At 54.8% G+C, this 13,093-nt stretch overlaps 1 protein-coding gene across 2 annotated transcripts; it reads left to right on the top strand.

Moving 5' to 3' along the window:
• The first annotated feature begins 404 nt into the window (after positions 1-404).
• On the top strand, positions 405-12,920 carry UBE2L6 (ubiquitin conjugating enzyme E2 L6). 2 transcript variants are annotated; one of them, XM_043481578.1, is made up of 4 exons: positions 427-879; positions 5,663-5,758; positions 8,870-9,056; positions 12,171-12,920. In XM_043481578.1, the coding sequence occupies exons 1-4, from the start codon at positions 616-618 to the stop codon at positions 12,320-12,322; spliced, it is 699 nt and encodes a 232-aa protein (XP_043337513.1). In that variant the 5' UTR covers positions 427-615; the 3' UTR covers positions 12,323-12,920. The 2 variants fall into 2 exon arrangements, with proteins under 2 accessions (XP_043337514.1, XP_043337513.1); XM_043481579.1 differs by lacking the exon at positions 5,663-5,758 and having other exon boundaries at positions 405-879.
• Positions 12,921-13,093: the final 173 nt, after the last annotated feature.

Below are 13,093 nucleotides of genomic sequence, written 5' to 3'. Positions count from 1 at the left end.
AAATGGCAACCCACTCCAGTGTTCTTGCCTGGAGAATCCCAGGGACGGGGGAGCCTGGTGGGCTGCCGTCTATGGGGTCGCACAGAGTCGGACACGACTGAAGCGACTTAGCAGCGGCAGCAGAGAAGGACTGAAGGCCCACCAGACCCCCGAAGCTAGAGAATGCGTCTGAGGGCGCCCCTCGCGGGGCTCTGCACCCAGCGGTCACTTGGGGAGGCGTCTTTGCCTCCCCACCCAGTGCCGGACGGCACAAGGGACCCCAAGCTCCCAGGGCGGGGGCCCTGGGGGCGGACGTCGTCTCCGGTGTCTCCCAGCCATTTGTAGAGTTGGGACACGGGGCCCAGAGAGGGTTAACGATTTGCCCAGGGCGGGCTCCGGGAATCCGCTGGCGGGGCTCAGGGCGCCGGTCTGCCGGTGGGGACCCCAGGCGGCCGATCCGGGAGCTGCGCGCACGGCGAGCATCGCACGTTACTCGGGGCGCGCGCGCCTCTGGAGCAGAGCGGGCAGAAGACGCGGGAGGAGCCCCCGGCGCCGCCTCGGGCGGCGGGGCTGCCGGAGACCCCGGATGGGCGGGCCCGGGCCCCGCGCCGCACAGCGCGACCGCGGGGCCCCGCGATGCCGCGCGCTCCCAGGCCTGCCGGGCTCCGGACAAGCAAACGCTCGAGCTCCCGGTCTCCGGAGCCCATCGGGGCCCGGGCGAGCCCCCCTCCTCGGTGGCCCGGCCCCGGAGGGCGGAGCGGAGGGGAGCGCGGGCGAGGCCCCTGGGGGCGCGGCCCCGGGGCGGGGCGCGCCGAGACCGCGGGCCGCTCTCCAGTCTGGCTCGTCCCCCGGAGCCCAGCTCTCGGTGCCAAGATGACGGCGAGCAAGCGGGTGGCGAAGGTAACCCCTCCCGCCCGGCTCCCCGCGCCTTCCCGGGCTCCGTTCCCCGCATCCTGCCCTCTGCTCCCCGAGCGCGTTTGGGGGACCCGGGCCTGCTGAGTCCCTGCGTCCCTGCCCCCCTCCCCGAGGATCAGTGGGGCTGCGAGAGGGTCTGCAGTTTCGGGGGGTGGGAGGACATGAATGGGGGTGTCGCCGGCTCCCTGAGCTGTGCTGGGCGATGAGCCGCCTCCCCCCGCATTGGTTTCAGTTTCATTTCTCCTGCCAGAAACTTGGGACAGTTACGTGCGTCCCGGGGCGGGGCTTCCCTGGTGGCTCAGCTGGGCAAGGATCCGCCAGCAATGCGGGAGACCTGGGTCGACTCATGGCTTGGGAAGATGCCCTGGAGGAGGGAAGGGCTACCCACTCCAGTCTGATGGCCTGGAGAATTCCATGGACTGTATATCCATGGGGTCGCAAAGAGTCGGACACGACTGAGCGGCCTTCACTTTCAGGTGCGGGAAGGGTTGTTCCCTGGCGTCTTCCTGGAGCCAGGCGCTTTGTTGGCAGTGGTGCAGGTGACTTTTAAGCAGAGATAACCAGGACCCCCGTGCTTTGGTGCCCACATTAGAGCCCCGAGAAGGGGGAATTCCCTGGTGGTCCAGCGGTTAGGACTTCCATTGGAGAGGGCACAGTTGTATCCCCAGTCTGGGGACTAAGATCCCCAAGTCGTGCAGCGACCCCGCCCCCTGCAAAAAAAAAAAAAAAAGCCCAAGAAGTATGGGACGCTAAGTAGGACTTGAGAGCAAAGTTCTCAGGGTTTTCTCCTGAAGAAAAGCTGCCAGGGCGAACCCAGAAGGTCACCTGGAGTAAAGGTCACCTGCACTGGTGTGCAGTCGTCTGGTCTACAGATGTTGTTGAATGCCTCCCACATGTGGTTCCTGTTCTAGGAAGTGGGGAGGCAGAGAAAACCAAAAAAGTCTTCTCTTCATTCTGATCAGGGACACAATTTGAAGTGAGGTCGGGAAGGATGGGGAGGGAGGGATTTTCCCCAGGAGGGAAAACCCAAGGCATCTGGGGGACTGGGGTGTGGCTGGGATTGGACATAGATGCGGAAGGTGGGGGAGGATTCCCTGGTGGCTCAGATGGTAAAGAATCTCGCTGAGGGTGGAGCAGTTCTGGGGAGGTGGGTCTGATACCCCTGAGGCTTTGAGTCTCTCAGAATTGCCCCTCCTGTGTGCAGGCGTGAGGAGGGTGAACAGCGGGTGCTACCCTCAGCCTCTGGGAAGAAAATGATCGCAGGTTGGGGCACCCAGAGAAGGCTCAGCCCAGAAGGATTGAACTCTGGAGGCTGGCAGCAAAATGAGGCAGAGAGTTTTTCCAACTAAGCAGGAAAGCCGGGAGCCAGTATTTGTCTCCCCGGCACCATTAACTGTCGGGGAGTTTACATCAGTCATTTCAGTAACCCTGAGAGCTGAGTCCTCTGCCCCCATTTCACAGATGGGGAAGTTGAGGCTCAGAAAGACTAACTTGATTGTCCTGGGTCACCCGGTAGGGAATGGTGGGGCTGGGATTTGAGCCCGGGTTGGTGAGGCTCCAACCCAGAGGTTCTTTCAGTGGCTTCTCTACTTTCATTTTCTGTTCCTCTGAGTCAGATGATTTCTGAGCAGACCTTGGGGAACAGCTGTGTTCTAGTGCGGGTTTCAACATCCCCAGGCATTGCGAAAGTCTTGACAGAACTCATGCATGACAGGTAAAGTCCAAGTTCCTCCAGTTTTGGTAAAGTTGGGAAAATGTCTCTTCCAGGGCTTTTCTGTGCAGCATGGGGCTTCCTTCTTGCTCAGGAGTCACAGACGATCCTGGAACTGGTAGCAGGAGATGCTTCTAGTTTGGGGTAACAGATCAGTGAGGGGTCGTAGGCTCTGGGCCGTCTGTGGGCATGAACAGAGGTGGGGTGTAGAAAGATAAGAAACAGGGGATAATGGCGTGCTTGTACTTTGGGGCTCAGAGAAAGTTTAGGGGGGCACAGTGTGAAGGGTTCCCACAGCTGTGGAAGGTCTTTGGGGACCTTTCTCTTCGCCTTTGTTTATACCAGAGTTTCGCAACTTTGTAGCCACTGATATTTGAGGCTGGATCATTTTCTGAAGGATGTTTATCACACCCCGGTCTCTCTACCCACTAGACAGAGCAGCACTCCTCCACTTGTGGCACCCAGAAATGGGTCTAGACATTGCCAGAAGTGCTGGGGGTGGGTAGATAAAGGAACCCCCGGCTGAGAGCCTCTGGTTTACACCCGTTCAGAGTCCCAGGAAAACATGACCTGCCCTTGAAGGTCTCTTTTTAAACACGTTTATTTAGTTTTTGGCTGTCATGTGGCTTACAGGATCTTAGTTCCCCCTCCAGGGATCAAACTCCATGAAAGCGTGGAGTCCTAACCACTGGACAGCCGGAGAATTCCCTAAATGTCTTTTTATTTATTTATTTTTTAAGGTCTATTGCCCAGGGGAGAGAGAAAAGGGAGGGGCAGCATTGAGTAGGGGATAAGGGGCACAAACTATTAGGTATAAGATAAACCACAAGGATATATATACTGTACAACATGGGGAATATAGCCAATAGTTTATAATAGCTATAGACAGAGTATAACCTTTAGAAATTGTGAATCACTGTATCGTAACATATAACATTGCCCAGCAACTACAATTAAAAAAAATTTTTTTAAAGATAAGAAAATACACTTTTAAAAAGGTCTGTTGTCCCACAAAAAGGACCCCAAAATGGAGAGCGGGATTCCTTGGTCTAATACTAAATTTGAGATGTGCTGCATACTTGGGCACACATCTCGGACAATGGCAACGTGCAACAGAGCGTTAAAGGCTTTGGAAAGTCCTTCAGGAAAGAACCCAGTGTAGCCTAGTGTTTCCCAATGTGCTTGACCGTGGAATCCTTTTCCCGTAACAACTGTGAACTTTGCACGGGACACGCCGTACACCCCTGCTCTAACTGGGTCCTCCGCCCTGGTGCTTCGCCAGGTCTCTGCACGGCGGACTCCTATTCACACTGCAGGGCCCAGCGCGGTGTTGCCCGTGTGAAGCTTTCCTGCTCCCCTCCCCTCTCCTCGATTCTCCTTTTGAGAGGGGTAACAGGCAGGAAGGCCAGGGGTCTCCAAACGGAGGAAGCAGGCTGCAAGCATCAGGCATTTTTTATCTCTCTCTTAAGCAGCAGGAGGAAACAAACAAGTGTGAGATTTTTTTCCCCCTTCTTTATACAAATTTAAAAGGAGGTTTTTCTTAAAATTCTGTGTTGCCATGACGACCCCTGGCTCCACCTGAAGTTAACTTTTCTCAAACCTTGAGCTAACCAATGCATTTTCTTATGGAAATGTTTTTCTTAAGCTACGTTAATGAGCTATGTATTTACCCTAGACTCTTTTCTTCAAGTCGGTTCGCTTAAGACTCAGAACCAATAAGGGCTCAACAAACCTGTATGTTTTCCTCATACATTGTTCTCATCGATGTTAATGAAACTATGTATTTACTTGGAAACCTGTCTTTCTTCAAGACTCAGGTCAGTCGCTTTAGGGCCCGGGATGACTCCCCTGGTGCCAAGGTCATCTCAAAATGCATGCTGTGGGTGAGGGGCCCGGTGCCACTCTGAGTTCTGAGACATCTCCTTTCTCTAGTTAACAGCCTGCTGATAGGAGTATAACGTGCTGCTGAAGACTAGCAGGGCGGCACTCTTTCTGCCCCCTTCTGATGTCTATCTCAGAAGCTTTGTTTATCTCTTTATGCTTTAACAAAACTTTATGACACAAGAGCTCTGAGCAATCAAGCCTCGTCACAGGCCGGGGATTGAATTCGTCTCCTCCGGAGGCCAAGAATCCCAGCATCTTTCATGACCCAGCGACCACCTTTCACTTTCCCCTCCTACTGTGTGTCCACACTTCATTCACATAATCACACGTGTCTCTTCCACCACTCCAGTGACGTTCTCGAGGGCGGCCCGTGTCTTAGTGACCTGTCCACAGAAGACGCTGTTGGGAGAACTCGGGGATGCTCAGATGATGGGCCGCCTTCCTGGGAAGGCGAGCGTCGCTTGTCCTCTGGTTTCTCTGCTTGGCGAGTGGCGCTGTCCTCTGCCGCGTCTGCCTGAGCGGTGCCCCCTCCCCAGGCCTGCCCTGGGGCAGTCTGACCGGGACAGGCTGATGACTCTGCCGCCCGCCCTGTCCCGAGCTCGATGAGGGCGCGTCGCCATGCTGCTCGCCGGCGGGGAGAAGGGAGGCCGGGCGTCATGGCTCCCTAGGAAAGAACCAGAGGACAGACGGGAAGCACCTTGGTTTCTGGAGAAGAGGCTCCTCAGAGAGCAACCCCGTGGACTGTAGCCCGCCAGGCTCCTCGGTCCATGGGATTCTCCAGGAAAAAATACTGGAGCAGTTTGCCATTTCTTTCCCCGTGGGGTCTTCCCGACCCAGGGATCAAACTGGTGTCCCCTGCATTACAAGGCGGATTCTTTACCGCTGAGCCACCTGGGAAGCGCTAAGAGGTTTACCCCCACGTTACAGTATTTAGACCCGCTGATTTGCATCACCCTCCGCCCGGTGCCTACGGAGCTGGGGTGAAGCTAAGAATCCGGTGATTCACTTAAGGCCCGGAGCACCGGGCCGGACAGGTTCTGAATGCGCAGTGGATGCCGGCTCCCGCTCTGCCGGCCTCTGTCCTGCTTGGCACTCGGGACGGCTTGCTGTGGGAGTGGGAGGGCGCCGGAGCGGGGGAGACTCGGCCGACTGCCCGCTCTGTGCCCCCTGCAGGAGCTGGAGGAACTCCAGAAGCAGCTGCCCCAGTACCTGCGGAACCTGCGCAGCGAGGAGGACGACGTGCTGGTGTGGCACGCGCTCCTGCTGCCGGTGAGTGTCCGCGGGGGGGCGCTGCTGGACCGCACCACTCAGGGCAGGGGCCCGGCAGGGAGGGCTAGACCGGGCGAGGATTTTCCCCGCCGGAGAATCCTTCTTTATTATTATTTTTAATTTTGGCTGCACCGGCTCTCCATTGCTGCACACGGGCTCTCTCTAGTTGCGGCGATCGGGGGCTCCCTCTAGCTGGAGTGCCCAGGCTCCTCATTGGAGCGGCTCTTCTCGTTTCAGAGCGCGGGCTCAATAACCAGCACACCGCCTTAGCTACCCCTCAGCATATGGGATCTTCCCGGACCAGCCATCGAACCCGCGTCCCCTGCATTGGCAGGTGGAGCCCTAGCTACTGACCCATCAGGGAAGTCATAGGATTCTTTTTTTCCACTGGAGGTGATCATTGGCAGAGGGGGTGTCTCTCTCTACATTGATTGCTTCTGAGGTCCAAGCCGATTGATGAAGAGGCTAAAAGGCTTTCTGACTTGGTGGGAGACCCCTTCTTCAAGCAGTAAGTACTGAGCCCGTCATGGAAGCCTCGGCAGACAAAGAGCGTCAAACACAAAAAGGCTTCCTTGTTGACTTAGAGGTAAAGAATCCGCCTGCCAGTGCAGGAGACATGGGTTCAACCCCCGACCCGGGCAGATCCCACATACCCGGGAGCAAGTAAGCCCGTGTGCCACTCTGTTGAGCCTGTGTTCCAGAGCCCGGGTCCACAATGCCGGAGCCCACCTGCCCCGACTGCTGAAGCCCAGCGCCCTAGAGCCCCCCTTTGCTGAGCCCGCACCCATGGTCTTGGTCTGTGTCCCAGCCCCAGCCTCTTACATTATCGAGAACACGTTTTCTTTATCTGCCCAGCATTTGTTCAGACACACCCGTGACCATTGAGGCTTCCTTTCCGCCTTCTGCTCAGGAAGAGGAATTTCTTAAACCCTTGACTTTGAACTCGCGTATATCATTCTTTTTTAAAAAACTTCATTTCTTTGGCTGTGCCGGGTCTTAGCGCGGCCTGTGGGATCTGATTCCCAGACCAGGGATCGAACCTGGCCCCCTGCATTGGGAGCACGGAGTCTTAGCCTCTGGGCCACCGGGGAAGTCCCATGTATGGCATTCTGATGGTCATCCTCCTGCCTGCTCTGTCACGAAGGTTCTGAAAGGGTTTGGAGCTTTTGCAGCAGCCTGGAGGCCCCTGTGTGCTGTGCGGGGCTCATCCGAGTCCCGGGGTCCCCCCGCTAGGGGTGTGGGTTACTGCTCCCGTGTGGAACAGTCCAGTCGACCGTGCTGGGTCTCCATCCAGGCACGGCTGCTGTGACCCTGGGCAGGTTACTTGTATGCACTGAACTTGTTTCATCTGGAAATCCCGATGCTAATACCATGAGTTCTCATAATACTTACCGCAATAGCTGACACATATGGAGTCCTTGCCATGTGCCTGATATTCCAGGTCCCTAACGTGAATTAACTCAGGACTTCCCTGGTGGTCCGGCGGCTAAGACTCTGCTCCCAGCGCAGGGCGCCCGGGTTCAATCCCTGGTCAGGGAACTAGATCCCACATGTTGCAAGTAAGACTCGGGGCAGCCAAATACATAAATAGTGAAAAAAAGAAAGAAAGCGGGTGCACTCTTCACTACCTTAAAAAAAAAAAAGTGAATTAACTCATGTAATCGTCACACAAGCCATGTGAAGAAGGCTGTGATTCTTTCCGTATGGGAAAGCACAGAGATGTTCAGCTGCTTGCCTAAGGTCACACAGGTGTGGAGGGACAGAGCCAGGATCCACACTGAAGCCACGCGGCCAGAAGTCCACGTAACCCCTACACCATGCCGCGTGGGCTAATGTGTGTCAAACCTTAGAAGCAGGCAGCACAGCGGATCCCAGGAAAGCGTTCCAGTTGCTAAAGTCTAGAGGGTCCTCTGCTGGCTCCTGGCAACGCTTAGGCACTCCAGTTCCAAATTGTTGTTGTTTTAAGATGATAAAATCCCCATAACAGTATGTACCGTCTTAACTATCTTTTTTTGGCTTTGCTGGGTCTCTGTTGCTGCAAGGGCTTTTCCCTAGTTGCAGCGAGCGGAGGCTACTCTCCAGTTGCCGTGTTCAGGCTTCTCACTGCAGTGGCTTCTCTTTGTCGTGGAGCATGGCTCTAGGGCGAGGGGGCTTCGGTGTTTGCAGCTCCCGGGCTCTAGAGCACAGACTCAGTACTTGTGGCGCATGGGCTTAGTTGACTTAGTAAACTAGTAAACTTAGTAAAGCGTCTGCCTGCAATTCGGGAGACCCAGGTTTGATCCCTGGGTCGGGAAGATCCTCTGGAGAAGGAAATGGCAACCCACTCCAGTACTCTTGCCTGGAAAATCCCCTAGACGGAAGAACCTGGTGGGCTACAGTCCATGGGGGTCACAAAGAGTCAGACACGACTGAGCGACTTCACTTTCATGGGCTTAGTTGCTCTGGGACATACGGGATCTTCCTGGACCAGGGATCGACCCTACATCCCCTCCACTGGCAGGTGGATTCCTAACCACTGGGCCTCCAGGCGAGTCCTGGAAAAATGGCCAAGAAAGTAAAAGCCTGAAAGCTCTCATCACAAGGAGAAGTTTTTTCCTATTCTTTCTCTTCATTTTTTTTATGTGAGAAGATGGGTGTCAGCTGAACCTATTTTGGTAATTCTTTGACAGCATATGTGAATCTAACCATCAAGCTTGACGCCTTAAGCTTAGTGATGTGTATCAGTTATTTTTCAATAAAACTGGAAAGATGTTAATTACCGACATAATGAAAAGAAGCTAAGGAGGTCCTGAGGACACCTCCAGTCAAACTGTACCCGTTTTTCAAGGGAGGAAACTGAGGCTTAGGGGTGGGAGGCAGCCGGCCCTCGGGCGCAGAGCAGAAGCCAGGATCTGACTCGTGCGAGCCCCAGGCCAGGGCCCTACTGACCCACAGCCCAGTTGCTAAGTGAATTCAGGGGCCAGCTGTGTCTGCGTTCACGGTCCTTCCTTGGAGTGGAGCAGAGGAAACCTGGGCCCTGGGGTGGGGCGGGGAGCGGGGACACCAGGCCCAGGTCCTGGGGGAAGAGGGCAGCTGTGCCTCGGCCCAGAGCATGACCCCTCTCTCATACAGGAGAGGCCACCCTACAACCTCAAGGCCTTCAGCGTGTGCATCAGCTTCCCCAGGGAGTACCCATTCCAGCCCCCGACGGTGAAATTCACCACCAGGATCTACCACCCCAACGTGGACAGGGACGGGAGGGTGTGCCTGCCCATCATTAGCAAGAAGAACTGGAAAGCTAGCACCAGGATCTGCCAAGGTGAGGCTGGGTCGTGCCTGGCCGGGGGCCCCGACTGAACGGGGGTTGGGGGGGTGGAGTCACGGGACCACTTTTGTGTCGGTCGTTCCTGTTTATTGTTGTTCAGTCCTTAAGTTACGTCGACTCCTTTGTGACCACAGGGACTGTAGCCTCCAGGCCCCTCTGTCCGTGGAATTTCCCAGGCGAAAAACTACTAGGGCTTCCCTGGGGGCTCAGAGGGTAAAGAATCTGCCTGCAATGTGGGAGACCCGGGTTTGATCCCTGGGTTGGGAAGATCCCCTGGAGAAGGGAAAGGCTACCCACTCCAGTATCCTTGCTTGGAAAATTCCATGGACAGAGGAGCCTGGTGGGCTACAGTCCATGGGGTCGCAAAGAGTCAGACACAACTGAATGACTGAATTTGCTGAATTCCCTTGTCTAACTCAGTGAAACTAAGACATGCCGTGTGGGGCCACCCAAGACGGTTGGGTCATGGAGAGGTCTGACAGAGTGTGGTCCACTGGAGAAGGGAATGGAAAACCACTTCAGTATTCTTGCCTTGAGAACCCCATGAACAGGATGAAAAGGCAAAAAGATAGGACCCTGAAAGATGAACTCCCCAGGTCGTTAGGTGCCCAATATGCTACTGGAGATCAGTGGAGAAATAACTCCAGAAAGAATGAAGGGACAGAGCCAAAGCAGAATCAACACCCAGCTGTGGATGTGACTGGTGATGGAAGCAAGGTCCGATGCTGTAAAGACAGATGAAGGGGCAGGCCTAATGACGATAAGTACATCACCTCATTAGGTACTCTGACACTGCGCTAAAAGTTTCACACGCTCTTTTTAGTTCACTTTTTTTTTTTTTTTACTGAAGTATGGTTAATTTAGGGGGAAGGAAATGGCCACCCACTCCTGTATTCTTGCCTGGAGAACCCCACGGACAGAGGAGCCTGGCGGGCTACAGTCCATGGGGTCACAAAGAGTCGGACACGAGTGAGCGACTTCACTTTGCTTTTATGGCTCACTTACAATGCTGTGTTCGTTTATGGTACACACCAAAGGGACCCCGGTGTACACATGCATGTGTATGCTCTTCATATTCTTTCCCACTGCCGTTTATCATAAGGTATTGAGTTCAGTCTCCTGTGATACACAGTTTGTATCCGCTCACCTCAAACTCTGAGTGTAGCCCTCCTCTCCTGCTTTCCCCCAGGTCTGTAAGTCTGTTTCCATTTTGTAAATGAGTTCACTTGTATCTTTTTACGATCCCACAGGTAAGTGATATCATATGGTATTTGTCCTTCTCTGCCTGACTTCCTTCACTTCATATGGTAATCTCCAGGTCCATCCGTATGTTGCTGCAAATGGCATCCTTTCACTCTTTCTCATGGCTAATATTTCCCTGTACCTGTCTACCACATCTTCTTTGTCCACTTCCCTGTCGATGGACATTTAGGTTGCACTCACATCTTGGCTATTGTAAATAGAGCTGCTGCCAACACTGGGGTACACGTAGCTTTTTGCATTAGCGTTTTCTCTGGGTATGTGCTCAAGAGTGTGATTGCTGGATCGTTCGGCAACTCTTAGTTTTTTAAGGAACCTCATACTATTTTCCATAGTGGCTGCACCAATTTACACATCCCACCAACAGTGTAGGAGGGTTTTCTCTTCTACCCACCCTCTCCAGCATAAAAATTCACTTTTTTATTCCATATGGTATTTTTTGTATACATCCATGGATGACAAATTGAAATTATAATGGATTAATCATAATTCAGGAATACAAAAGTGGAGCTGGGTGGCCCTTGAGGACTTGGTCTCAGATACGTCCCTGCACCACTGAGAACCCGAACTTTCTAACCCAGGGAAATCAGTCATTTCTAACACACCGACCTCATTCAGTGCCCCCGAGAAGCCCCTTGAAACAGTGCTTTCACTGGCCCCATTTAGTAGATCGGGACACTGAGGCGTGAGAGGTGAGCACTTACCCGAGCGGGCAGACAGCAGAGCTGGGATGGGAAGCCTCCCTCGGCCGGCTCTGAACCGCGCGGCTCAGCAGAACTTTCTTCACTGATGGAGTCGGTCCATAGCGGCCCTGTCCAATGCCGCAGACACTGGCCCCATGCAGCTTTCAGGCACTTGAAGTGTGGCTGTTGTGACCGTGAACTGCATTCCTAATTGTCATGAATTTCAATTAACTTAAATCGAGATGACCACACATGGCTGGCAGCTACATGTCGGGCACTGTGGGCCTAGACTGCGGACGTGATCAGTGTGTGATCAGTCCTGTGTCAGGGGACTTCCCTGGTGGTCCAGTGGCTAACACGCTACACTCCCCACGCAGGGGGCCTAGATTTGGTCCCTGGTCAGGGGACTAGATCCCACAGGCCGCAACTAAAGATCCATGACGAAGACCCAGAGAGGCCAAATAAATACTTTAAAAAAAATCCCACCTCTGGATCAGCTCGGGAGTTCTTAACCCTGGAAAGCAGAGTGCTAGGGAGAGGGGGAGGCGTGGTCCTCGGTGAGCAGAGTGCTCTGACCCAGAAACCCATGTTTGTGTGCATGCCGACGTGCACAAGGGGTGGGGGGGCACCACCTTCGCCAGGCTCCCAAAGTCACCTGTGAAAGATTTCGAGCCACGGGGCAGGAGTGGTTTCCAGTCTTGAGCCTCGGAACCCTTTTTTCCACAAATAAAAAAATTTTTGGAATCCTATTACCGCCTCCACGGACATGAATTTGAGCAAACTCCAGGAGATAGTGGAAGACAGAGGCGCCTGCGAGTTGCAGTCCTCGGGGTCTCAGAGTCAGACGCAACAAAAGCAGAGCGGTTCTGGCTGAAGAGGGAACAGAACCCAGAAACCGCGTTGATCTCACCGACCCCCGCGACGGGGGTTGTTGAACAGCCTCTGTGACACCTTGGAACACAGGTTGAAAACCACCGAGGCAACTGCTCGTGAGAGCTTTGGACACCGTCATCCGCGACAGAGTGGCATCTGATTTGGTCGCAGAGCCGTCCTAAGATGTGGGCTGGTGTGGGGTGTCGGGGGGATCTGGGAGTGGGCAGCATCGCTCCCTTCCCAGGAGTTTTTTCTCTCCCTCCTGATGTCCTGATCCGACTTCTCTCCCCAGTCTTGGAGGCCCTCAACGTGCTGGTGAATCAACCGGAGCCGGGAGAGCCCGTTCGACTAGAGCTTGCAGAGCAGCTGATACAGGACCCAGAGCTGTTTGACCGGACGGCCCAAGAGTTCACCCTCCAGTTTGGAGTGGACCGGCCCTGCTAACCCGGCTTCTGACCCTGCCGCTTTCTGTGTGACGGATGGACGCCCCTCGTGGACGGGGGGTGGGGGGGCAGCCAGAGCCCCTTGGCGATTTTGCACCTGCTCGTGTCTTCCAAGATTTCCTTCTTAGGTTGTGTGTGTGTGTGTGTGTGTGTGTGTGTGTGTGTGTGTGTGTGTGTGTGTGTAGCGGGCGGGGACTGCCGTTATGAGTGTGGACCCACTGGCCACAGCTATGCTTTCCCCAGCCCCTTTCTCTGCCCCGGAGCCAGAAGCATTTACGTTTGCAGACTCGAAATCCAGCTCTCCAGTGCTCTGGGATGGGGGTTCCTGGTCCCACCGACTGGTCCATCTTAGAGACTCAGCCACCTTCCCGGCCGGATGAGCAGCCAACCCGAATCCCCGCCCCCCACAGGGCCCTGCTTTGGGGGGGGGGCAGCAGGTCAGGTGGGATGACGAGGAGGGGTCAGGGGGAGGAGGGCCTCTTACAAAGTGCTCTGGGGATGGAGCGGTTTAATCATAGACAGGTATAGATTTAGGTGCAAAACCTTTCCGTTTCCACTGATGACCCATAAAGTGAAGACTCTCCTCTCCACCCCAGAAATCTGACTGTGCGGTCTTTCGCTTTCTTTTTAAAGATTTACTTCTGTGTTTCGTTTTTTGGCTGTGCCTGTAGTGTCCGCAAGGGGGAGCTACACGCTAGTGGCAGTTCCTGGAGTCTCGGCAAGGGGGCGCTCCTCGCGAGTCGCAGCCCCGGGCTTCCCATCGCACGGCCTC

This window comes from Cervus canadensis, chromosome 11 (genome assembly GCF_019320065.1).
Source record: "Cervus canadensis isolate Bull #8, Minnesota chromosome 11, ASM1932006v1, whole genome shotgun sequence".
Classification (NCBI taxonomy): domain Eukaryota; kingdom Metazoa; phylum Chordata; class Mammalia; order Artiodactyla; family Cervidae; genus Cervus; species Cervus canadensis.
This window is presented reverse-complemented; position numbering and strand designations above follow the sequence as displayed.